The sequence below is a fragment of the Sciurus vulgaris genome, assembly GCF_902686455.1.
Source record: "Sciurus vulgaris genome assembly, chromosome: 4".
Classification (NCBI taxonomy): Eukaryota; Metazoa; Chordata; class Mammalia; order Rodentia; family Sciuridae; genus Sciurus; species Sciurus vulgaris.
The window spans coordinates 88,071,361-88,099,136 of NC_136464.1; the positions used below are offsets into that span (position 1 = coordinate 88,071,361).

A 27,776-nucleotide genomic window follows, 5' to 3' on the forward strand; every position below is an offset into this window, starting at 1 on the left:
GTTTGCCTCACGGTCATGCTTTGACTGCTTCCTTGGAACAGCTCTACCTAACCAACACCTCCACTCTATCTGGAAGCCAGGTTTCTGGCATGGATGGCAGTAAGACATGAACCAAAGCCCCATCCCCCAAACTCTTATCTTCCCTGGAGTAGCTGGCAGAGCAGCCCATAGTTGGGCCTTCAGAGGACATAGGCTAGTTCCCAGACCAAATGGCCTTAACCAAGGGACTTGTCTGATTGGAGGCTATATACTTTCAACCCAGGAGGGATGCTGGGGGTCTCTTCCACTCCTCCCCATCACCCCTGCAACTGGGAGCCTAGGTCTAGCCCAACCTGGAAAACATCTGAGGAAGGTCCACAGGTAAACATGGGCTTCTGAGCTAAAGCAGACACATCTCCATGTCCCCTCTGCCTCTCCCAGTTCTCCCACATTTGTTACCTATTTGCAAAACAGTTGTGAGGATGCGGTGGAATGGATTAGTGAGTGACTAAGGGATATGATTTCTAAGCTAAGAGGTGTTCAGAAAACACAAACCACAATGAGAAGAAATTTCATTCATCTTGTGAAACTGGAAATGCATGTCTGCTAGTGGGTTTAGGCTAGGATGGGGAAACCCAATGAAATTGCCATTATCTTCATTTACCGTGAGGAAATAGGTTGAGATGAGGAAATGGCATACAGGCCAGGGAAATTAATTATTGATGCCCACCCAAAGGCCTGACAGAGCAGATACCTATGAATGGCTGACACATCAAGCTGCTCACAGTACCTGCCAGGACCAGATCTTGACCAAGGGCCCTGACTCTGAAGACCAAGCTATTTCCTTGGAAAGGGGAAAAAAACAAAACAAAAACCAAAAAACAAGCGAAACAATAAAAACAAACAAAAATCTTAGTTTTGACTACATTAAAAATCAGCTACCTAAAAAGAACAGTAATTGGCATATATTTGGAGATATTTAATTTAAAAATGAGCATTAGTAAATTTACCAAATTGTTATTGCATTTGATGCCATGGCATGATGGTATAGACATATTAACAGTCAAGGTGTTTGAATAATATAAGGTTATATCCAGATGCTAAAATTACAAGTGGTTTTAATTTTTATAAGGGCTTATATATCTATATTTAACAACATCTTTATCTTCTTGAGTATTTTCTTCTTTAAAATATTGACTTTACTTGTGTTGATTTGAGTTTTATGATTTTCATATTTAAATTATATATTTTATGTATATTATAATTAGAAATATACTAGGCATAGAATTTTGAGTAATTTTTAATTTCCTAACTATATTCATGTGATAATTCATCTACTATATAAATTAATTTATTTCATTTCATTTTGGAACTAAAAACAAAATAGTGTTGTTCATGTATTCAAAATTTTTATAGTTGTCTTATTTAATAGTTCTTTTTTAGTTTCTAAATTAAAGTTATTCCATTTTCCTTTTTTGTACTTTCCAAAGTCTTATTGCCTGGATTAATTTTATATTTAAATTTATTTGATATATTTGCTAATTATTTTATTTTCTTATTCATGTCTGTGCAGAGAAAATTAGAGCATTTTTTAATTTTTATTTCTACATATGCAATTTCTAATTTTTCTACAATATTATTTTGTTATCTGCACAATAATACTAATAGTTCATTTGTTTTGCTCATTTTCTCAATTACTGAAAATTTAATCTAAGGGGGTAAAAATGGGGAAAAAAAGACCATAAATGCACAAATGTATTCACTGAAGCCCTATGCATGCTAGTGGCACTTCGAAAGCAACAAGTCCTCCAGACTCATTCATTCTTGTGCATTCATTCAAAATGTAGATTTCAGAAAAACAACATATCCACATTATGACATAAAATCAATTGAGAAGAAAATGATTATGGAATTGTGATTTTTATGAGCATTGTGCTCTGATTTAGTAGTGTACAATGGGTGGGAAGAGAAATCTGCGAGAAGTAATTAAATTCAAGTAAATGAATACATCAAAGACAGCCCTTCCAAAATCAAAGAGCAAAAAAATAAAAGTAAAAATAAAAAAACTAACATGTGGACAAATCAGAGGAAGTCTGGTGAAGATTTGTGAGGCTGAGTGCTAGTTTAGATACTTGTCCCTTAAAAGGGACCTTCATGGCTTTGCCCTCTGATCAATGTCCACCTTAGGCAGGTGGCATAGAACTCTTCTTTGTCCCAAACCTTATCCCCTCGGACCTTCTTGCTGCCTGAACCAGGAGGAAAAGGCCAATTTCAGGAATCCCAGGGATCCAAGGCCTGGGGCTCACTCTGCATGGGAAAGGAACTAGCCCCACCTGACCTCCTTACAGGATGTTTGAGTGTCTTGGAGATCCTTTCAGCCTTGTGTCCCTTCATTTTGTAGGCTGGCCTCAGGATTATGCTAATTAACTCCAGGTCCAAGTGCCTTGTTGCCTGGCGACAAAGTTTTACCCTAGAGGAGGAAGAACTGGGACAAACGGGATAAGTTTTTGTTGGTGGTATTCCTGCATATATTGATTTGCTTTAACTTTGCCAAACAAGAGCTGCTTCAAACTCTGCTTTTTTCCCCCCCTCTCCTCCATTGAGTAAGCAACTTTGGAAATGCCTGTTTTCCTGGCGTGCTTTATTTACAAACCCCAGACACCAGCTCATGCATTATTAAGGAGTGGAGGCAGCCTGCCCTAAGCCCTGGCCAGGAAGGACAGCTATCAGGCGACACAATCGGGTGCTCTCAGGTGAGTGGGGCCTGGGCAAGCTTGGGACAGGAGGAGTGTGAGTCAATGGGGCTTTGGGGATCACATTTGATTCTTCTTCCAAAATCTGGGTCTCCGTGAGCATTTTTGTTGTCCCACAGCAGGTAGAGGCTCGTGTTTGAATTGCTATGCTTTATGACTTTCCTGTTATTTGTTTTCTAATTTAAATTATATATTTTAATGTATATTCTAATTAGAAATATTCTGGGCATAAAATTTTGAATGATTTTTTAATTTTCTAGATAAATTTATTATTTAAGTTTCTAGATGAATTTATTTAAATTCATTTACCGTTTAAATGAAGCTCTCTACAGAAACTGAAATGTGAATGCTCATTCATTCAGCAAGCCTGAGCCTGGTAAGGTAACTTCAGCAGACTTCACCTGATTGCTGCTAACTGCAGTGGAGTTTGGGGAGCCATCTGTCTTTTAAGAAGTCAGGTAGTGAACTCCTGTAAGTCATCCTGAACTCTGGAACCCTAAAACGTGGTTAAGTCCTGGGCTGAGCTAGTCTTTGCAAAGAGGCCTTCTTCATGACCCACTACAGAATACACTCCTCAAGTCCCCATTCCCATGACAGGTGTAGTGTGAAAAGGCAGGCCCCCTACTTAGAGTCTTTGTAATTTCAGACAAATTACTTGGCCTCTCTGAACCTCAGTTGCTATGTCTGTGTAGTGAACATAAAAATCAACATATCAGGCAGTTATAAGAATCACTTATACTGTCCATAAAGTGCCTGGCCAACATAATCCATAAACACAGTCTAGAGGCAGAAAGAAACTCACTTTCAATGTGTTTTGCTTTGCAAAGGGTCTGGCACACGGCAGGTTCTCAATATATTTATTAACTGTATGGATGTCATGTGAACCAAGTACAGAATAACAGCTCCTATGCAGTGAAATGCAGACTCAGGAGGGTTAAGAGACTGTACAAAGAAAATCACACCTGTAGGGAGGGACAGAGCTGTGGCTGGCGTCAAAGCTGGGTGACTCGCATGCCTTCTGGGCTGAAGCCTTACTCTCAAGGGGACAAGGGAGATGCTGAGGCAGCCACAGTCCACTCTGCAGAGTGCCTAGGCGCCTGTGGTTGTTCTTATCTCACTTGTCCTAACCTATCCTCCCTATCTCTGTTGTCTTCCCAGCAGCCAGCTAAACTCTTCTAGTCATTCTTGTGCTTACCCCTAAGTAAAGGCTGCCCTCACACAGCCTTTGCCTGCTCTCTGCCCTCTTCTTCCACCCTTCTCCTCCTCCAGTTCCATCTATCTGCCCTGACATCTCCTTTTCTTCCTATCCCAGGTTCCTCTCTCCCTCAGCATTTTTGTCCCTAGGATGCCCTCTTCCTAGGCTGTCTTCCCCAAATCTTCCTATGTGGCTTCTCCTTAACTAATTAGAACAAATAAAATTTAAAACAATCAAAAAAATAAAATAATAAAATACATATATATTAAAAAAAAGAATTCAAGTAATAACCTGAATGCCACCTTCTCAGAGAAGGCTTCCCCAAACACCACAGATGAAATTAACCACACCCCACACACCCTATCAGTGTTCCTGATTTGAGCATCCTCTGTTGCAGCATGATTTTTATTATTTACAGGGTATTTGCACCACTGGAAATGCTCCTTGGTTTTTTGTTTTATTTTGTTTTTGCTTGATTTGCTTTCTCTTTAAATGGGAATTTCACAAAAAAATACAATGGCATCTGCCCCTTTCACTGTCTGTCTCCTAACCTGCCTGTAGGATAACTCAAATAGAAATAGTATGAATGAGTGAATGAATGAATGAGTAGCTTGGACTGCAGTGAGCTCTAGAGATTAAAAATAGATAAAGATATGATTGCATCTGTAAATTGCTGTTGCTATATTTATTTTCTCTGTTGATAACATTATCATCGATAATTTATTTTAAAAAGTTGCAAAGACTGTTTGGAAACCAGCAAAGATTGTTCCCCAACTCCTACATCTGAGATTACTGACCAATAGGGAGCAACTCATTTGAGGGAGGTGATAGATACCATGCTGCTAGGGGAGTCTCAGCAGTCCTAACCATGATAAAGGCGGTGGAGACAGGTTGCCATTCATCGAACACCCACCATACACTGTCACTTAACGTATGCTTATCATCTCATTTACTCTCTACAAGAACCTGCAATATACCGATCCATTTTGCAGATCAAGAAACCGAGCTGAGATACATTACATGACCAAAACCAGGTTGGCAATAACATGGAGTGGAGCCCAGTTCCACCTGTCTCAAGGCTCCTATTCTCTCTGCTGCCCACGCCCCTGGCCTTCCCCTGAATACTTGCACACATGGCAGGAAAGGGACAGGCTAAATGGCTAAGATAGCGACTATCCATTTTTGGAAGAGTTTGAAGAGCTGCCCTGTCCTAAACAAAGTTGTTGCTCACATCATTCCTGGCTACAGGTATCTGTCTGCTGAAAGTTACCAGGGAAGGGGTTTCTCTTATTGAAGACAGTGTCAAATGCTCAGTAACGATTTAAATCAGCCTGATAAAGATTGGAGGAGGAAAGGGAGATCTGAATAGGAAAGGTTTCCACAGAAGAAATTGAAAATTTAGAAGTTACAGCATTGCCTGAAAGACAGGTGTGTTCCATAAAAGCAATGAGACCCCCCAATTACCCTTTTGCACCTGTTTTCTGGAAGCAGATTTTTATTTTTTTATTTTTTATGTATTACATAGACTTTAAAAAATTTGTTCTTTTTAGATATACATGACAGTAGAGTGTCTTTGGACACATTCTACATATATGGAGCTTAACTTATTCTAATTAGGATCCCATTCTTGTGGTTGTACATTATGTGGAGTTTCACTGGCTGTGTATTCATATATGAACATAGGAAATTTATGTCAGATTCATTCTATTCTTTCCTATTCCCATCCTCCCTCCCTTCCCTTCATTTCCATTTGTCTAATCTAATAAACTTTTATTCTTCCCTGTCACCCCCTCCGCTTGTGTGTTAGCATTTAACCTTTGGGTTTTTTTTAGGATTAGCTTATTTCACTCAGCATGATAAGCCTACAGATCCATCCATTTACTGGCAAAATTCATAAAGAAGTCATTCTTTATTATGGCTCAGTAATATTTGGAAGGGCAGCTCTTTAAAAAGAAGACCACGGTTTTTTTGATGCCCTTCACCTCTGCATGGAGGTTACAGGGAGAAAGCTAAGCTGCTGCTTAAATGAGTGTACTTGCCCACATCATGCCTTAATGTGGAGCATCCACATATAAAATGCCACATTTTTGATAGACAGCCATCTGTGATTCACTGTGGGTGTCCAGCATCATGGAGGGCTTGCTGGCTCTGAGAGAGGCATATCAAGAGGGAAATGAGAATGGTACCCTCACCTGCTCCTCTCTTAGCTAGAAGTCACTTCTTGTGTGCCACTCTGTGACAGCACAGCTCAAACATAAGCAGCTCAGATGGCTCAGGACAGCACCAAGTAGCTCAAACAACAGCACTAAAACAAAATATTTTTAGTATCCATTTAATATTTATTCCATCCTATTGACTACACAGTAATTATTTAAGAATTGTCAATTGTTACATATTTGGATTGTTTCCTTCCTTCCTTCCTTCCTTCCTTCCTTCCTTCCTTCCTTCCTTCCTTCCTTCCTTCCTTCCTTCCTTCCTTCTTTCCTTCCTTCCTTCCTTCCTTCCTTCCTTCCTTCCTTCCTTCCTTCCTTCCTTCCTTCCTTCCTTCCTGCCTTTGTTCCTTTCTTCCTTATATGGGATTACCATAAACCTAGTTTTGCTGAAACTTTTGTTCTCATTTTCTGAAGAGATGCTTAAAAGCATTTCCATGCTTTTTAGAGAGCCTGGGTACATCTTTCCTAATCTGCATTACTGTACTTGGTGGGGACACCTCTCAGACTTTCCTCCATGTGTCAGAGTTCCAACTAAGAACCTTCGCTTCCACGGCCATCCCTTGGCCAAACCTCCTCTGTGCTGAGCACTTCTCATGGTCCAAGCTTTTTATCCCATGGAACCCTCCCATTACTTCGGCATAGCTAAGGAGACTAAGATTCAGAGAATATCAGTGACTTGCCCAAAGTTACATGTTAGGAGGAAGTAGGAAACCAGCATTGGAGACCAGGCTTATCCACCTCCAGATCCTAGGCCTGGAACATATGTGGTCCCTTCTTGGTTTGGTCGAGGGAATATTTCCTCAGATTTCCCTGTTGGACCCAAGTATGCTTAATATTTTAGAATCTCTTTTACACACACACACCTAATTTTAATAAGATAGCATAAGTGAATTCACAGAATTCAGGCTGTGAAAGGAAATGGCATTGTGTGTGTAAGTATAGGTGTGAATATGTGTGTGAATGTGTATTTGTGACTCTTTTTTCTCAGGTCAGGACTACATTTCACATTCATTGCAGAGAATTGGGAAGCTACATAGACATGAAAGAAAGTAACCCCCAACGAATACCACAATCTCCAGAATGCATCAGAGCTGCTATTTACAAGCATTATTTATGCATGTGTGTGTGTGTGTGTGTGTGTATGTGTGTGTGTGTATGTGTGTGTGGTTTAGAGGTGGAGTTCAGGGCCTTGTTCATGCTAGTACTAGGCAAGTCACACCTCCAACCCCTGCATGTCGTTTTCCCCCATTCATCTTTTTTCCGTGACTGTATATGCATGCTTATGGGTACACTGGGCTACACAGGTATTTAATTTTTTTCATAACATTCTATATTAAACATCTTGATATTTTGCATTTTGGAAAATATCATTTTAATTTTAGTTTCTATTTAATATTTATTCCATTCTATGATTGCACAATAATTATTTAAGATTTATCTATTATGAGATATTTGGATTATGGATTTTTTTAAACTACTTTAAATGGGACTACCATAAACCTAATTTTACTGAAAATTTTGTTTTCATTTTCTGAAGAGAGATTCGTAGAAGCAGTTCCACATTTTCTAAATAGCCTGGGCACATCTCTTCCCAGGCTCTCCCTGCCTCTTTGCTTCATCCCACCCCTCTGCCTTGACCCTCATCCTCTTTATCTCTGAATGCTTTTCCTTTTCTCACCTTATCTCAATTAAAACAGTTCCAATTTTGATGTTGTAATGCCCCATTCCAGCACACTCTTTCTAATGGCCACACAATTCACAATGACATCATAGGCATCTATTTGGAAAGCATTCCTGAGTCCAAGGGTGCCACATCCAGGGCTGGTTATGCTCAAGTGACAACCTGAGTTTTCTCCTTGAAACTTCTCCTCTAAAAAAAAAAAATATATTTTTCATGCTCTAGAAATTTTTTTAAAGTAGGTGGGAAAATAATGGATTAAGTTGATTATACTCCAGGATCAGGTGATGTCAGGCTGCAGAAATAAGGCACTAACCATGGAGCATGTGAGGAGAGTGGCCCTCCAACAACATGGGGGGCCCCGTACACACCAAAGGAGCTGTGTGTCCATTCGTCCTCCAGGATAAAATGAAGCCTGCAGCAAGGGAACTGGGGATGTCACAGTACTGGAGGACCCCGAGCTGCAGAGCCTGAGTGGGGTTTGTCCCCATTAGAATCCTAGGGTCCTGGCTCCATTGTTGGTCAGTTATGCCATCCTGTCCATGCTATGCTCCCCACTTCCTAAAAAATCACAACCAAGGTCTCTGAGGCCCTCACATTTGCCCTCACCCAACCCTTAGGACGTGTTCACTTTTATTTTTTTATTGATAGAAGTCGAAGCTATTGCTCAATGAGGCTCAGGAGACTGACTCAGATGGTGAGTGGGGAGACAGGGACCAACCCTGGGTCTTCCATTCTATCATTCTGCTTCTCTGAGCCCCAGTTTTCTTGTCTGCAAGGGGAGGGGTGGCTGTGAGGAGGAAATGAAATTATATCTGTTGGCAAGAGCAGGGCTTCTAACATGTTGGTTGAAATGCAGTCAACAATCACCTCTTGGGGTTTAAAGGTTCCCTGTCTGCTGGGGATCCTGAGGTCTTTGCTTGTACTAAGGTTTTTGTGTTGTGAACATGTGGCTGATGAACAAGGCATTTCTAGTCTGTTAAACTAATAATCTTAATATTTTGTTTTAATTGTAAGGCACCTATTCCCTTTTGTTCCTTTAACAAATCCAATTAAAACAGAGTACATTCAGAATTACAAAATAGATGCTATTAAACCAATAAGAAATCATAATCTTTTGTTATGGGGCCATGTAACCCCTTGGGAACTTTTGCTCCAAATAAAAGTTGAATTCTTATTATCCACCAGGGGCAAGGGGGCAGTTTGACAGATAACAGCTTCCCAAGCAGCACATGTGCAAAGTCACACTGGCGCTGGAGAGAGAGAAGTAAATAATATTAGGGGTGGGCAAAGCTGTAAATGTACAATGTCCCAGTAAGATACTTAGAACTGCGTTGATCAAATTAACCAGATAATTGCCAAATGAAATGAACCAGATCATTTGCATGCAGAATCTGTTTGCTGCTTTCTAAGCATGGGGCGGGAGCTCCGACACAACAGGAAGAAGCTTCCCTCCAGAAGTTCTGGAATAAAGCAGCTGTGTGAGATTGAAGATTACAACCATCCCATCCCCAGCACCCTAACTTACAGAATGGGAAAAACAACCCTGTCTCAAAGGAGGGTGTGAGGATGGAATAAATGACAAAGGAGAGGTGGTTTGTGAAGAAAAGGGCACATTGTACCACTGAGGGATGATTTAATCATGTGTGTGGCCTGGGAGAGGGAGAGGTAGCATCACCTGACATAGACATCAACTGCTGCTGGGAATAATGGAGGTGCATCTTACATGAGGTTACATTTTAAAGTGAGCTCACATGGGAAAGAGCAGCCAGCTGCCCTCCAGGGCCAAAGGGCTTCTTTGGTAGATACTGGGGAATGAAAATAGCAAATGTTCCCTGCTAGGGAAAAAACTTGCATTCACACTCTTGATTCACACTGAACTATGGAAAGATGTGCACTCTATGTTGTCCCCATGGGGACTGGAGGGACTGAGGAACAACAAATTCCTGTCTCTATTCTCCCACCTGGGTTCATATGCCTGTCAATGAACTGGCATCACGTGTGTCCTTTAAACCGTTTCCTTCCTCTCTTCTCTTTCTTTCATATACTCTCACTCTCTCTTTCATTGTTAATTGCCAAGATCTTACAGTTAAATGATTCCATTAATGCTACTAAAGATCATTAAAATTCATACTACTCATGCATATTTAGATATATACAAACATAGATCCATCTGTAAAAATGAGCATCCTGCATATTGAGCCCTGGGCAGTGAAGGGAGCAGGCAATGGGCCAAGCGTTAATGGTGTCTTCAAGAACTCCTATTTGTGGTCCCTTCAAAGTTTAGTGGGACATCTGCATCACTGACCCATGCAGGGACTTGAGCCCTGCAATGCATCTCTTTCACCTCAGTCTCTGTCAAGTGACCAGCTACTTGCCCCAGAGAGCACATATTCCCCTTCAGGCAGTCAGACTGTGAGTGCTGCTGCAGTCCCCAGGCCATGCCATGCCATAATAGAATGAACTTGGCCACTCAGAGTTCAGGGATTCCAAAACCCTTGGATTTCAATGTCAGAGAGCTCATTAGTAAGAGCACACCTTCTTGGGGATGGGAAGGGGGCAGTCTTTTCTGTTGCAGAAGCATAGGTGCAGCTTTCAGCCTGGGAGTGCCAGCATTCCAGAATGGCTTCCTATCTTTGGAGTTAGTGGGGGTCGGCATTGTGTACCACAGGATAAGGTGTTTGCCTATAGCACAGGCAACAGAAGGAGGAAGCAAGAGAGGAAACAGGTGTAGTGAGTTTCACACATAGGTTTAGGTGTCAGACTAGATAATTGCTCTGGAGATTAGAGATGCATGAAGGGTCCGGTGGCCTGTTTTCAGCGTTAACTTTGTCACGTCTCACTGAATGAGTGATGGTGAACGACTCCTGGCACTTGGTAGCATTGCCAAAACAGACAACAGAAAATCCCCAAACCATGGAGTCCCTTTGAGACTCTAATCCCTGTGGTCTGCATCTCTCTCCTGCCCATAGTCTCTCCATTAACTCTGCTGAGAGTTCAGTAGATCCTCACAGCAATCTTATGCCTTACAGTCATCTTATGCCTTTAGTCTGTCCCCTTCCTAACAATCTGCCCTGCTTACAGGACAGGAGGGATCAACCTAACATAGGTGGGGCCACTAGGGGCCAGTTAGTGGAAAAAAAGTAAAACATTTCATGGTGATACCCCCAGTGAGTCTATTCCTAAATCCAGTTAACACCATAAATCAAGGAGCTTATCAGTTCCTGGCCCAGAAAGGGTATTGGACAGGTGGTAATTCTTTCTCCCAGCACAAACTTGACCTAAGTCAAAAATTAGTGCTGATTTTAGAGGCCTGGCCATAGGTTCCAGGTTCATTTATGTCATGGTTTGGACCCATAGAGATTTCTAGGTCTTCACCTCCCAGTGATTCCCATATGAATCTACAGCTCCATCTTTCTTTAGAGTGAGCAGACCTATTCTGGGAAAGGCAGAGGGCATAGGAAATGATTTGAAGTAATGTGAGAAGTCATAGGTGAGCTGCCCTGTTACATGCCCAGGAAATGTGTGGGTCAGGAGAATGAACAAATGCAATTACAGATGGTACTCAAGATAGCTGGGCTTTCAATTTTTCAACTTTAGGATAGTGTGAAAGTGAGACACATTCAGTGGGAACTGTACTTGGAAGTTTGAATGTGTATCTTTTCCCAGGCTAGCAATATGCAATATGATCCTCTCTCTCCAGATGCTGGCAGCTACAGAGAGATGCAACTCCTAGTCACAGAGGGCAACAACCGGCCTCCACAGGGTGCCATGCAGCTAGGCGAGGGTGTCAGGTAGATTAGGAGCATTAAATGCATCTTTCACTTACATTATTTTCAACTGATGATGGGTTTTTCAGTTTATAACCTGGTAGTAAATTGAGAAGCTTCTGTTCTTTTGAATGGATAAATTGTTGAAGAAGTTTGTATCATTTCCTCTGAAGAGATAGTCCATAAGCAAAAGATATTTCTCATCCACATAGCATGAAGTTCTTCTTATGAAGTTAATTCCAAATACTGGTTGTACAAAAGTGAGGGTTCTATTCTATTATATATCTATCCTGTGTTTCAATGTATCAGAGTGAAATAATTATTATTAGATCATGTTAGCAACATATTTTAGATATTGCAGATCCTAGAAGCAAAGCCAGTGTTGCTTAAAACTTTAACCAAAGATATGTTGGCATGAAGCACCAGATTCAAGTACTGTGATAAGACTCTTTCAGCTGAAAATGCTTGCAAATATAGGTTGCCATTATATTTTTAATTTAGATATCCACAGGGTGTCCTACCATGCTGTTTGATTCACAAGATAGAAAAATTAATTAGAAATTAAAATCAAACCAACCATACTTCTTTTTCCAAAGTAAAAATGTCAGTTGAAGAGAACAAAAAGATATCATACACTTAAAATCCTCTTGTATTTGAATTTCTAAGCTGTTCATGTAAAACGAAGTCTATTATTCATTCCTCCATCCCTCTCTCTCTATCCATCCATCCATCCATCCATCCATCCATCCATCCATCCATCCCTCCATTCAACTACCTGTCTATTCATATATTGATTACATCTTTTTCTCCCTGTAATTGCTAGCTACCTTTGTGTGGACTGTTCTATTGTAATATTGAAGACTTCTATGAATTGATGAGAATAGGTCAGCTAATCAGTTCTGGTTTTACCAAAGGTTCAACTGTTTTACAACAAAACTTCCTTTCCTACTCAATAGGTGGGCAGGACTGGGCAGGATGTTGGCCCTATGGAGATGAAAGACAAAGGGAGGTCTCTTAGTTCTTGAGAGCTCTGAAATGGGGCTCCTGGCACTGGCCTGCCTCTAGAGAGGTCAGCTCTCAGAAGTCAGGATGGACTGAGCCATACAACACACCCTGCCTTCCATAACCAAGGATTCCAGCCAGGATAGAGTGTTCCTCAGACTCATGAAGTGGGCAGGAGCTCATCATGATCCCATCTGTCCTGGGGCTGCCTGGGGGCCAGACTCACCAGGAAGGAGGTGAAGTTCATTAGCCTATCCAGTCCACTGCTTTGCCTTGAGGAGATTGATGGGCAGGCTCGGAGCCAAAGGGCCCACTGGAAGGAGGCTCCTTAATGGTTCAGTCCTCTGTAGCCATTAATCAGACCCAAGAGAGCTTCTCACGGTGTGGGTGGGCTGTGGGAGCAGGCTCAGCTGGGCCCAACTGGCTGGATCTCCCGTCTACCGGAAGCATCTCTCCCTGTCCAGAAACCCTTTAACCCATGCTTGAATTTTATCTTAAATGGAAGAAAAACAAATGGCAGCCCGAGTTGTGAGTGCACAGGGGAATCTGGTGACTGGAACCAGTGACAATCAGGTCTGTTTATTGTTTACCTGTGTTTTGTTTCAAGGCTCAATATCCAGTAGGCACTCAATATACAAATCCAATGAGTGACCAATGAATGAAAGCAGAAATAAGCATGAGGACTGGTTTAAATCAGTCCCAAAGGACTAATAAGGAGCCTAGACAAAGGAAATTTTATTTACTTCTTGTCCAGGTCCATGGGATAGAGTTGCCAAGTAAAATATAGGACTATATAGAATTTGGAATTGTATATACTGTAAACTGTTGTTTATCTGAAGCTCAGGTTTAACTAGGGATCTTTTAATTTTATTTGCTAAATCTGGCAACCCTACCAAGGAAAGAATTCATTGATAAACATAAGATCAGAACATAGTCTTCCTGAATCTCAATTCGTCTTTTTCAATGAAGTTTTTAACTCAAGTGCAGATCATTTTTCTGACATGCCACCTTGTGAATATCTATCTCCTGTGGTATGCACAAAAGTCCTCCTTTACTTGCAGCAGTGCCCAGATGTTGCACATCTGGATGCTCCTTAAGGGGTAGAACAGGGCTGTTGGGGGCATAAAAGAGTCAGAGGAAGTAACAAATAAACTATTGAAGTTTTAAAAATTTAAATAATAATTATTGAAGTTTTAAAAAATAATTTTAAAATTTAGCTATAGTAAGAAAGAAAAGTCCCTTTTGTGTGCAGTTCTCTGAGCTTTTAAAATATGTACAGATTCATCACCATGGTCAGGGTCTGGGCAGTACCACTACTTCAGAAAACTCACTCATGCAGTTCCCTGGTAATATAATCTCCCTACCACCACCACTACTACTCCGGCAAACATGGGTCTGTTTTCTACATCTATAGCTATGGCTTTTTCAAAAAGTCCCATAAATAGAATCACTTATTATGTAGACTTGTAAGATTGGCTTATTCTATGCAGCAATATGCTTTTCTGATTCATGCATGCTGTTGCATGTGTGAGTAGATTTATCCTTTTTTATAAATACTTTTTTATTGTTTAATATACCTTGATTTTTTAATCAATGCATAGTAATTCTACATATTTATGTTGTATGTGTCATTACAACACATATATATGATGTATAATGGTCTGATCAGGATAATTTTGCTCAGCAGTATACCAGCATAAGGAATCCATTCACAGAAGGACATTTGATTTTGTTTTGTTTTTGTTTCTGGCAATTATGGATAGAGAAGCTATAACCATATGGGAAAAGGCGTCTGTATGAACATAAATTTTTATTTTTCTAGGCTAAATACCTAGTAGGAGGGAATGAAGGGTCATATGGGAAGTGCATGGTTAATTTTATAAAAATTGCCCAAACTGTTTTTCAAGGGACTATGCAATTCTGCTTTCCCATTGCAATGTCTGGTCACTCTAGTTGCTTACTGAATCTTTGTACTATTGGTTTTTATACTTGTTTTTGCTTTTAGACTCTTGAATAGTTGTATAGTTGTGCCTCAATATAACATTAATTTGCATTTCTCAAATGGCTAATGATTGTTGAGCAACCTTTCGTGGGCTAATTTGCCAGCAATATAACTTCTGTGATGAAATGTGCCTTTATATCTTTTGCACATTTAAAAAACATCTTTTCTTACTGTTGTATTCAAGAACTACTTATAGATTCTGGTACCAGTCTTTACTTAGATAAGTGATTTGCAAATATTTTCTTCCAGTCTGTAGCTCATCTTCTCATTCTCAACAGTTTATTTTCAAAAGTTTTTAATTTTGTTCAAGTTCAATTTATTATCTTTTATAAACTGTACTTTGCCTAATTCAAGTTCATAAAGATTTTATCCTTCATTTTCTTTTATAACTTTTATTGTTTTACATTTTACATTCGTATTGATGAGCCAATTTGAGTTAATCTAAGTAAATTTCATTACGTTGAGGATTATTTATTTATTGGAATAGAAACTAATTATCCAAGATCATTTGTTGAATGAAGATCATATGTTGAATTCTCCTTGAATTTTTGTCAAAATTCAATTGTCATGTTTTCTGTACCTGTGTGAATCTATTTCCGGACTCTCTTTTCAATTCCGTTCATCTATGTATCTGTCCTTCCATCAGTGTCACATGTTGTGATTTACATAGCAAATTTTTTTTTTTTACATAGCAAATTTTTAAATTGGGATGCATGAGTCCTCCAATTTATTGTTGTTTTTCAAAATTGTTTTTTATTTCCCCATTCCTTTTCCTTTCAACCTAAATTTTAGAATTCATTCATATATATAAACAATCTTGCTAAAATTTGATTGGAATCACACTGGTCTTTAAGCCTATTTGGGGAGAACTGGTAACTCAACTGGATTGAGTCTTCTAAGTTGTGAATTTGTATGTTTTACCACTTGTTTCGATTTTCGCTTTCTTATATCAGTATTTTATAATTTCTATGTAGACATCCTGCACATTTTGTTATCTGTGTGAAATATATAAGAATTTTACTTTTGGAGCATTATTTTTCAAATTTTAGTTTCTAGTTGTTAATTGATAGCATATGGAAATACAATGGGGGTTCTATGTGTTACCCTTGTTTATCTTGCAACCTGCTTAATCTCACTTATTGATTATGAAAGTGTTTTTAAAATTCCATGAGATTCTCTATGCAGGAAATCAGGTCAACTGTGCATAGGAACAATTTAACTTCATTCTTTCTGTGTGTGTACATGTGTGCACACATGTGTGTGTGTTTCTGTCTATATTTCTTTATTTTTATTCAGTTATTGTACTGACTGTAATTTCCAATATAATATTGAACAGGTAAAATGATTATATATTTTTTTTGCCTTGTTTCCAAACTTAGAAGGGAAAGCATTTGATTTTTCATCAAGGGTATTAGCTGTAGTGGGTTTTATTGTTGTTGTTGTCATTCTGTAACTGTTCTTATCAGGTTAAGGAAGAATGTTTCTGTTATTGAATTGGGAGAATTTTGGTCTTGATTAGATGTGAAATTTGTCAATTATTTTTTCTGCATCAATTGATATGAACATGTGTTCTTCCTTTTTAATCTGTTAATATGGTGTATCACACTGACTGAGTTCCAGATATTCAGTCCATCTTGTGTTTTCTCTTGGTTGTCATTTACTATTCTTTGTATATGTTGCTGGATTCAATTTGCTAATATCGTGTGGAGAATTTTTGTGTCTATACTTAAGAGATATATTGGTTTGTAGTTTTCTTTATATTGCCTTTGTGCGATTTTAGAATCAGGGTAATGTTAGCCTCAAAAAATAAGTTGGTGATTACTGCCTCTTCCATTTTCTGAAAGATCATGTAAAATTGATGTTGTCTTTGCAATGGACTGAATGCTTATTTTCCCCAAAACATTGCATGTTGAAACCGCAATCCTGATGTGATGGTATTAGAAGGTGGGGCATTTGATAGGGACTTACATCGTGAGGCTATATAGAGCCTTCATGAATGAGATTAGTGCCCTTATAAAAGTGATCCCAGAGAACTTGCTTGCCTTTTGTCCACCATGTAAGGACATAGCAAGACATGGTCACTTATGAAGCAGATATTGTAAACTCATCAGATGACAAATCTACCAGCCTTTTGATCTTGGACTGCCTAGCTTTCCAGAACAGCAAAAAATATGTTTCAACTGCTTATAAGCAACCCAGTCTGTGGTACTTTATTTTAGCAGCCTAAATTGACCAAGACAATCTTCCTTAAGTGTTTGTAAAATTTAATAATGAACCATTTGGGCCTGAACTTTTCTGTTTTGAAAGGTTTTCAACTATGAATTCAATTTCTTTAATGAAGAAAGGTCTATTTGGGTTGTCCATTTGTTCATGAATGAGATTTTTTAGTTTGTGATCAATTTCATTGAAGTTTGGGGAGAGGATTGGTCATACTATTGCCTTATAATCTTATTTATATGTATGAGTTTTAGTGACTTCTCTCTTAGAATTTGGGATATTCATAACTTGGGTCTTTCTTCCTTTTTAACTCTCAATCCTTTTAGTAATCCTTTTAGTAATCTTTTCAAAAAAACCATTTTTTTGCCTAATTTTTTTCTATTACCTTTCTCCTTTTGATTTTACTGATTTCTGCTATTTATCATGTCTTTCTTGCATACAATTTAGGTTTATTTTCTGGTCTTTATGAGTGGAAGTTTATATTATTGATTTGAGATCATTATTCCTTTCTCATATGAACTTTTAAAGCTGTAAATTTCCTTCTGATCACTGATTTGGTTGCATACTACCACAAGTTTTATATGTTGGGTTTTCACTTTTTTAAGTTTGAAGTATTTTCTAATTTCCTTGAGACTTCTTTGACCCATGGATTATTTATATTGTTTGTAAGCTATTTTGAAAATTCCCAGTTATCATTCTATTATTGATTCCTAATTCAATTTTATTATATTCAGAGAGCATTATTTTTATGATTCCCACTTATTGAAATTTGTTAAGGCTTATTTCCTGGCCCATGTACTCTTGAAAAGAATGTGTATTCTGCTGCTGTTTCATAGAGTGTTTTCTAAATTGTCAGTTGGATGCAGTTGCTTGATGGTAATAGTCAGTTTTTCTGTATCAGTATTCTCATCTGGAGGCAGTTTTGCTCCTCAGTGGACATTTGAAAAAGTCTAGAGACATTATTGGTTGTTACGACTAGTGGGCAGCTACTGGCATCTGGTGGATAGAATCTTCTGGCCTTACACTGTTGAATAGCCTACACTGCACAGGGTCTTCCCTCTCACTCTTGCCAATAGCCAAAACTTTTCTGGCCCAGTGTCAATAGAGTTAAAGTTGAGAACACTGTTCCTTGCTGATTTGTGACTTGTTCTATTGCTTTTTTAAATTTATTTTTATTGTAAACAAATGGGATACATCTTGTTTCTCTGTGAAATACTTTTTTTTTTTTTTGCAGCACTGGGGTTTGAACCCGGAGTCTTGTGCTTTCAAGGCAGGCACTCTACCAACTGAGCTATCTCCCCAGCCCTTCTATTGATTATTAAGAAGAAAGCATTGAAGTCGTCAGTGATAACTGTAAATTTGTCTATTAATATTGTTAGCTTTCACTTCATTTACATTGAAGTTCTATTGTAAGATATATATGTATTTAGGAATTTCTCTGTCTTCTTAGTAAAATGTCACTTTAATATTGTTTCTCCCTCTCAGGTAAATTTTCTTGTTCTGAAATATTCTTTGTCTGATACTAATGAAGTCAGTCCAGATTTCCTTTAATGTTTTCATGTCAGGTCTTTTCCCATTTCTTTTAGTTAAACTCACTTTTTTTTAAAGTGAACTTCTGCTAATTGCATACCAATGTTTATAGCAGCACAATTCACAATAGCCAAGTTGTGTGGAACCAACCTAGGTGTCCATCAGTAGATGAATGGATAAAGAAAATATGGTGTACAAACACACACACACACACACACACACACACAATGGAGTTTTGCTCAACCATAAAGAAGAATGAAATTATGTCATTTGCTAGAAAATGGTTGGAACCGGAGAACATCATGCTAGTGAAATAAGTCAGATTTAGAAAGCCAACTGTCGAATGTTTTCTCTCATATGCAGAAGCAAAAGAGAAAAAAGGAATGAAAGGGGCATAGGATCTTGTGGAAGTAAAGGGTGATTAGTAGAATAGAAGCAGAAGCAGGGGGCCAAGAGGAAGGGTAAGATCTGGGAAATGATGACCAAGTTATACTAAGTGTATATATATATATATATATATATATATATATATATATATATATATATATCACAATGCATTCCAATTTTATATATAACTATAATGCATTAATTAAAAATAAATAAATAAATAGAAAGAAGACCAAGAGTTGAGGAAAGGAGTCAGTAGAGGGAGAAGGAGAGGGAAAGAGGATTGAAATGGGAAAATAATAAAGTGAATTTCTTATAGATAGCCCATAATTGGTTTTGTTTTTCTCTTGTATTCCAATCTTGTCACTGTGTCTTAATTGGTATGTTTGGGTCAGTTAATGTAAGTATTGCTATGTCTAGATTTAGAACTATCATTTTTATAGTTTGTTTTTTTCTGTTTGCTTCCTATGTTTCCTGCTTTCTGCCTTCTTATGGGTTATTTAATTTTTAAAAAATGGTTTTATTTTCATTTATATACTTAGTTTTTTGCCATAACTTTTAAAAATTGCTTCACTGTTTGCTCTTGGGATTGAAATATATACCTTAACTTTCACAATCTATCTTCAATTACTATTTTACTACTTCTGAAGCAAAATAAAACTGTCCTACTATTTAGGTCTCATTATCATCCCCCACTTTTAGTTGTCATATATGTTGTATCTACATATATTGGCAACCTTATCAGATCATATTATAATTTTTGCTTTCAACCACATACATATTTTAAAGATCTTAAGAGAAGAAAAGAGTTTATTACCTTTACTCAGCTATTTACCATTTCCATTGTTCTTCCTCTAGTCCAAAAGATACAAGGATCCAAGTTTCTCTTAGTGTGGTCTCCCTTTCATCTGAACTTCCTTTGGCATTTCTTTAACAGCAACTGAGCCAGGGACAAAACCTTTTATTTTCCATTCATCTGAAGATGTCCTTATTTTGCCTTAATTCACCATCTGGGTTGACAGTTTTTTTCCTATCAGCAATTTAAAAGATATTTTTTCATACTTCTGGGCTCCATGGCTTCTGATGAGAAACCTGGTCATTCATAATGTGACATTTTTCCTTATATGTAATTTTTTTTTAGTCAGGTTCCAAATTTCTTTCTTTCATTTTTATCAACTTGATTATATGTCTTAATGTGAATTTTTTCTTTAGTTTATTCTCTTTGACATTTGCTGAGTTTCTTGCATCCATTATTTTATGACTTTCATCAACTTTTTTCAATTATTTTCCTTTAAATATTTTTTCTGCATCATAACTTCCCTTTTCTTCTTCTGGATATGTGTGTGCTTCTATGTGTATTGTACACATACACATGTTCTCCTCCCTCAGTTTTCCATGTGCCTGACTGAGGCTGGGGCTGAGGCAGGAGTGAAGGGAAGACAAACAGGCAAAACCAGTCATGCATGGTGGCACACACCTGTGACCTAACAGCTCAGGCTGAGATAGGCTGATCACAAGTTCAAAGTCAGCCTCAGCAACTTAGTGAGGCCCTAAGCAATTTAGTGAGACTCTATCTCTAAATAAAATTAAAAAAGAACTGGGGTTGTGGCTCAGTTGGTTAAGTGCCCCTGGGTTCAATCCCCAGTGTGAAAACACAAAACAACAACAACAACAAAACAAAATAAACAAATAAACAAAAAACAAGTAAAACCAAATTTTCTTCACTCTGCCTGATCCTAAAAGTCCCTTCTCTAGTTCCCCGGACTAAAATGACAAGAATGACTAGCTCTTCTTGGAAATTAGATATCTTGCTGCCCTCACTTGATGTTTGGGGCTGTCTTTGAATCCAGGCCTAGAGGTACAGATGGGGGCAGGAGGGATGACTCAGGAAACATGCCACCAAATTGTTTTACTTTGAGTTAGGGGTTTTGTCTCTGATCTTCCCAATACCATTTGTCTTCAGAGTCCTCAGGGTGCTTCTCTGTGTGTTCTGCCTCAGGTCTTTACATACTTTCAGTGGGCAAGGACCAGGCAGGGTGTCCTTACTCTAACTTCACTGTAGCAAGAGCTTTAAAGCAGTTTTTAAAGCTGCTTTATCCTACCTGGCTTCTCTGAGCTGAATAATACAGAAACTTCCTTACTAGTGAACAAAGTGCCATCCCTGATGACCAACCAATTATGCCTGAATGTGGTAGGTCCACCATTTCTGAAAAATAGGTCAGCTTACAAGGCTTGCTCAAAAAACTATCAGTGCTGCAGAGAACTGAGAGTCCTTTAACAGAGACCAACACCAAGCCCAGAAAGCTGTTATCTAACAGGACTTGAGTAAGATGATACTCCCTAATCTTCAATTAAGAGTGGTGATCGTGGGATTTATAATAAACACAGGAGGGTCATTTTTACACATTTCCCTTGAACACTGAGGATTACTGAGTAAGGATGATATGAGATAACAGGTCACATATCCCAATTGCTGGAGATTCATGGTTATATGAACATGGCTCCTGATAAATGGTCTGGATGATAGAAAACAAACTCTTACTTGTCTCCCTGTCTATCCTCTCAAGAGCTAGAGGCAATACAAGCATTTGGCTTCCAATAGCATGCCTCTGTTTGCTTTGAGAAACTTAATTCAGAAGTAGAAAATCAGCAAAAAAGAACCATCAAATTCTAGAAAAGGAAAGGTATTGCAGAAACACAAAGAACAGAGTTTGTATCCTCTTCCTTGCTGTAGACCTTCTTTGCTTCTGAGCCTCAGCGTCCCTCTCTTTATAACAGGGATACTACCATGGATCTTGTTGGGTTGTTGAGGATTGAAGACACTATGTTTAATAACTAATATTAAGATATTACCACGTGCCACACACTGGTAAAAGTACTATGTACAAATAATTTTTTCTCCCTGAGAGCTCTATGAGGGTATTGTTTTCACAAAACAGGGAAACTTAGGCACTGAGAATTTAAGAAAATTGTTAGCAGCAGAACTGAACTTCTGCTGAGGCCAGAATCTTCTATCCCCTTTAAATTCTACTTTCTATATGGTGGCATTCATTACTTTCCTAGCACCTATACATGCAGGGGATTCTACTGTGTGGTTACGGAGTGGGTAGGAGGTGGAGAAAGGAAGCATTCTCTTGTAGCTTTGCCAAGCTAAACTCCAGTCCCCTGCATGCTCAGAGAGAAGTGGAGCTCTGGGTATAGTATAGGCAAAGTCTGGCAACCCTGGGCTCAGTACAGCTCCTGTTGCCCTGTAGTTATATTAGTCAAAACCTGACTGAGTCCAAAAGGTGAGAGAGATACAATAAGTCATTCTTAACTCCCACCTTATTTCCTCATAGCCAGGTTTATGTTGCATCTGATGGAAACCCCTTCCTAGGGCAGTCACATGACAATTGTAAAGAGACTCTAAATTTATGTGGGGATCTATGTAGTGGCAGATAGTCAAGAAAACACACACACACACACACACACACACACACACACACCACACCACACACTCCTGTGGTCAGGAGTACATGTCAAAGTCCAGGACAAATAAATCGTAAGGATGCTAGAGATGCATTTGGAATCCTTCTGACCAACCATTCACCTGCCATTCAACATCTGGGAAAATCAAAGTCTGAAAATTGCACACAATTTGATGAAAACTTTTGGGTGGGTTACTTCTACTAATGCTTTGACTCCTCTCAATTATCCTGTTCCTATTCTTTTAGACCATTATGGAGCAAAGCATATGACTTGGGGGTAGTCCAGTTTCCTTTTTCTCCTCTCGTAACTAACTTTTTTTTCTGTTCATATCAGAGTCTATCTTCTAGAATTTTCATGTAACTCCTTCCTCAAACTGATCACCATCCAACAGAAAGATATTCTTTAAACAAAGTCCCTTACTAAAAGAACATGGCCCAGGGCGGGAAAGGCCTCAAGGGCAAGAAGATCACCTTCAATGTGGCCAAGAATTGTATCAGAATTACTTTTGATGGGAAAAAACGCCTTGATCTGAGCAAAATGGGAATTACTACCTTCCCAAAGTGCATTCTGCGACTCAATGATGTTGATGAGCTTGATCTTAGCCGGAACATGATCAGGAAGATCCCTGAATCTATTTCCAAGTTTCAGAACCTGCGTTGGCTGGACCTGCACAGCAACTACATCGATAAGCTGCCTGAGTCCATTGGCCAGATGACCACCTTGCTCTACCTCAACATCAGCAACAACAAGCTAACCACCAATGGACTGCCTGTGGAGCTGAATCAACTCAAGAACATCCGTACTGTCAATCTGGGTTTGAACCACCTAGACAGTGTACCCACCACACTGGGTGCTCTGAAGGAGCTCCATGAAGTGGGGCTCAATGACAACCTGCTCAAAACTATTCCAGCAAGCATCTCCAAGCTTCCCAAGCTGAAAAAGCTCAACACAAAGAGAAACCCTTTTCCAGAGACTGAGCAGTCAACCGCATTCATCGATTCCATCAAAAGGATGGAGAACCTGTATCTGGTGGAGGCGAAGGATCTGTGTGGGCCTTGCCTGCGAAAATGCCAAATGGCCCGGGAAAATCTGAATAAAATGAAGAGCATGGTTTTGCCGGGACCCAGAAAAGCCATCTTCCCCACTTTGGTCTCACCCAACTCCATGGCCAAGGATTCCAAGGAAGACTGGAGGTGACCTGGGACCCTGACCCTGAGGCAGGAGAGGAAAAGGTGGGAGGGAAGGGGCAGTGGGCTACATCCACAGGAAAGTGAAGGCTCTTCCCATTACTGCAGTACCCTTCCTTCTAAGCCCATAAACACCTTTCCTTACCTCTTCCGCTTAAGATTTTGTTGATTCAAGAGCTTTTGGTTCCTCACCATGATACACCTTTCTCTCTTCTCTGCATGCACACACACACACATATGTGGGCACAGTGATTCTGGAAAAGGCCATCTGTCATGCATTTCACCTCTGCCCCAGAATTCTGTCAACTGCCTGTGACTCAGGCAGTTCAAGCTGCCATCATACTCTTATTCACATTTTCACTGGAATTTCAGGACTCACTACCAGTTCCCCAAAGTAGAGCTTGTTCTATGGGAGTTTTTGAACCTGGGCTTCAAAGGGCAGCATCCCATAGGATGAGTTGGTGGGACAGAAGATGGCACTGGTCTTGGATGAAGGACAAAGACAAACTATAGAGATGAACAGGTCTTATAATTAAGTATTAGCACGTAACATCTTGGACCCAAAGCTATACTATCTTTTCCTCTTATCTGTACTTGTAAAATTTGCTCTAGGAGTTTTCTAGACTAAACCTGCAGGCCCTTGAACTGGCTGTGAATGAATGAACTTATTTCATTCTGTGCTTTTCCATACCCTTGTGGGGAGGAAGGAGAGAATGGGGGCAGGCATGGGTTGGTGCATTAAATAAATAAATACCTTACTAGGCACCATGCTAGGTGCCGGGACCATGTCCAGTTGGGAAAAACTGGAGGAGAGACTATCTAAAAGAAGATAGGGGAGAACATCATAGTCTGAGGAATATAGGAGATTAGGGCTATGGTCTTCATAACCATGATTTAAAACATCCTCAAGATAATTATTCTCGTGAGTATACATAACTATAAGCTATGATTAGACTTTTGAGGTGTGCAGGGTTGGCCTGGCATAGAGAAAAGCCAGATTCTTATCCTTGGACAGTTCCATCACATTTCTGCTTCTCTTGCCAGTCCTTTGGGGCACCTGACTTAGCATTGGTTCCCTCATCTGTGAAGTAGGAATAATACCATACCTAACTGCAAGAGCTGTCATGCATCTAAACAGGCAGCACAAAGAGCATCAGCTCACTCACATGGGTTCTCTCGAAGACCGAGAGCTTGCAGCATCTTCAAGCTGAAATACCACCTTGGGCAGTGTCATGAGTTACACAGGATCTTTGGGCAGAAATGATAATATAGAGACAATCTTACAATGGCGGTGAACCTTCTCTGCCCTCATTGTGTGCCATTCACTCACAACTTATACTGCCTAAGAGGAAAGGACTGAGGAAGAAACCTTGAGGAAGGTTCTTCCCCCACGACTTTCCTGAGTGGTGGCAAGTTCGCTGCCATGGTCATTGTGCAGCATGGAGCCTCCATCTGTGCAAGGGGAATAGCTCATCTCTTTTTCACACTGTAAACCACAGAAGACAGTATGCTTCATTTTTTTCCCCACTCCCTACTCTATTTTCTTTTGTAATGCTTAGCTATGATGACTTTGTTGCACTTCTAAAATCTCAGAAGATCTAGATTCAAAATTCCAATCTTACTTTCTTCCCAATCTTACTTTCTTTCATTTATTAAAATTTTCTACTAGAAAGTAACAAAACCTCAATCTGATTTTAAATAGAGTAGCTTAAAGTCCCACCATTCTACAGTATAAATCAACTCTAATATCAACAGCTTCCCTTAACTAGTTATTTTTCTGTGAATACATTTATGCAGAGTTAAAATTAGAGCATTCATGTCATTTCTATCCTGCATTGCAGCCCACATTGTCATGCAGACTTTAAGACCATAATTTGAAACATCTGCAAGAGAGTTATTCTTATGGATATACATAGTATAGGTTACTTTGGGCATTTAAGTTGTTTACAATGTTTTGCTAATGGAAATGGTTTTGTGAACGAGAGCCTGGATAACTAAAATGTTTTTTTAATAATTTGGATTATTTGTTTTATATATCTGCATTACTAGAAACATTATGTGGAAGGGCTGTTTTAAATATAATTTTTGATGTATGCCATCAATTAGTTCACATATATTTGTCTACAAGCAGTATGTTAGAGAACCAGTATCACTGAATCCTCACCAGCATCAGGCACTGCCTTTTATATTTTTCATTTAATGTCAGAAATGACTTACTAGAAGCCCTCTGAAGAGTGGGGACAGTCACGTCTGATGTATGCATGATGAGGCATCCTACCTTTGGCTCGGCAGCCCCTACTAGTATGCTGGGCCCTGGACACGTCCGTCAGGGAGCCATTTTTGTTACTTCCTCTCTGATCCAATAGGGAAAGAATTCATACAGAGGACACAGATCTAGACAGAGTGGTAGCTAGTTATTTGGATATCGTCCATTTCAATTACTCTCCCCTTGAGAGGCCCTTTTTTTGGAGAATTAGTATCCCCTTCTCAGGTATTCAAAAAGATCAGCAAAACAGAGAAGTTAAGAAAAGCACTGCAGCTACTAATCCCACCTCTGCCCCCAAGGAGGATCTGGGTTCAGAGCAGGGGTTTGTCACTCTGCTCCTTTGCACCACTGCAGCGCACCCCTCACTGCCCCTGGTCAGCCCACCTCCTGGATCTGCTGCCAGCTGACTGGTTGGCATGCAGGTAGACACCCTTGCTCTAGTGTTCCGTGATGCTTCTGCCCTTATCTCCAGGTCCTAAGGAGGGGTCTCAGTTCACTGGCGTTCACCAGAACAGAGCAATGAACGGACAGTGGGCTTTGATTTGCCACTGAAGGTACTCAGGCCAGATACCCTTGTAGCTAGAAAATGCTGGCAGTAGAATAAAGCACAGACTGGCGATATTGACCAGTTAGGAGACTGCATTTTATTTTTTTTCTGCCAAAGAAAAGTTTGATGGTGATGTTCCTTCATGCTCTAAAATGCCACCGTCACCTTTACCTTCTGGAGATTGTGTAAAGCCTAAGAATACTTGATAATAAATTATGGGATTTCTCTTTCCTCAAGTAGAATAAAAGCTGACTTCAGTCATCCTTATACTATCCATGCTCTTTTTGAAAGCTCCCATGACCTGAGTGATGCTGGTGTGACCTCATTGTGACCTGTGTTTTGCCTTGTGGTTTAGAGACGTTGCCTTAGCCTCTTGTGTCTCCATTCCCTAGGTTGCGCGCACCTTCCTGGAGTAACTTACGGCAAAAAAATGAAGAGTAATCAGCTAACGGGAGTAAACGACTTGGAAGAGGAGAAGCCCTGAGTTAGGAGAAGACAAGGAGTGGCACAGGGAACATTCTGGATGCCAGGCTCTCTGGTGCTGCCCAAGCCACTGACTTGCCTAATGAATATCCACTTTGCCTACCTTCCTTTAGCAAATGTGTGAGAAGGTGTGAAAATGACTTGGGAAAATATTCAAAATATTTTTTTAAATGTAGAAGAAACATTTAAGAAAACTATTAATGTCTTATAGACAAATAAAGACAAAAAATGATGTTAAGACTTTAAAGGCTTACAATCCAACATTTCACTCAACTGGTACAATTTCACACCAGTAGCCTGTGAGAAGTTACATATATATATATATATACACACACACATACATACTGAGATACTTCAAGCAGCTAACATTTTACAAAATATTTACATAGAGAAATAAGCATACTATAGATAAAGAATTTCAACAATTCTTTCAGTTATGCACAGGTAGGCAGAAAACAAATGAATGACAAGGGAAAATCAGAAAACAAAAGATACTTATGTCCTAACTTATCAAAAATTACATTAAATGTAAATGGTCAACTTTATTTGTAACAGCTCCAAACTATAAACAACCAAATGTACCCCAACGAATAAAAATGGTTAAAAAAGTCACATGATGGAATATTACTCAGCAATAAAAAAGGAGCACACTATTTATACATGCAATAATTCAGATGGATCTCAATGGCATTGATTTGAATTTTAAAAGGTCTAAGATTTCATACTCCATAATTCTATTTATAGAATGTTTTCTAAATGGCAAAATGATAGAAATGAAAAGAAGACCAGTGGTTGTGAGGAGTTAAGGATAGTTGGGAATGGCAGGGAGTGGGTATGATCAATAAAGTAATGGTTCAAGAGATATCTTTGTGATGATAAAATAATTGTACATGTTGATTATGGTCATCAATACATGAATCTACACATGTGGTAAAATGACAAATAACTATGAACATATACCAGTATATATGTCCTGGTTTTGAAATTGTATGATAGTTATTTAACAACCCATTTTGGGGAGTTGGATTAAGTGAAGGGTACATAGGACTGTCCCTTTGACCACTCCTACATTGAAACACTCTATCTTGACTTCCATCTT

The 27,776-nt window shown here is 39.2% G+C and overlaps 2 protein-coding genes across 4 annotated transcripts in view; one reads left to right on the forward strand and one right to left on the reverse strand.

Annotated features, from left to right (window-relative positions):
- The window catches only part of WDFY4 (WDFY family member 4), a 288,190-nt gene that overhangs the window by 43,078 nt on the left and 217,336 nt on the right, over positions 1-27,776 (reverse strand).
- Positions 1,224-27,498, forward strand: LRRC18 (leucine rich repeat containing 18). 3 transcript variants are annotated; one of them, XM_079138168.1, is made up of 3 exons: positions 1,224-2,732; positions 22,528-23,426; positions 26,587-27,498. In XM_079138168.1, the coding sequence occupies exon 2, from the start codon at positions 22,624-22,626 to the stop codon at positions 23,389-23,391; it is 768 nt and encodes a 255-aa protein (XP_078994294.1). In that variant the 5' UTR covers positions 1,224-2,732; positions 22,528-22,623; the 3' UTR covers positions 23,392-23,426; positions 26,587-27,498. The 3 variants fall into 3 exon arrangements, with proteins under 3 accessions (XP_078994294.1, XP_078994292.1, XP_078994293.1); XM_079138166.1 differs by having other exon boundaries at positions 22,528-23,387; XM_079138167.1 differs by lacking the exon at positions 1,224-2,732 and having other exon boundaries at positions 18,934-23,387.

What these genes read in the sequence shown, in the direction of transcription:
- LRRC18 (XM_079138166.1), top strand. Translation starts at nt 22,624, where the DNA reads ATGGCCCAGGGCGGGAAAGGCCTCAAGGGCAAGAAGATCACCTTCAAT. An exon ending in GATTCCAAGGAAGACTGGAG is followed by an intron (nt 23,388 to 26,586) that starts GTGACCTGGGAC and finishes TCCATTCCCTAG; the next exon opens with GTTGCGCGCACCTTCCTGGA.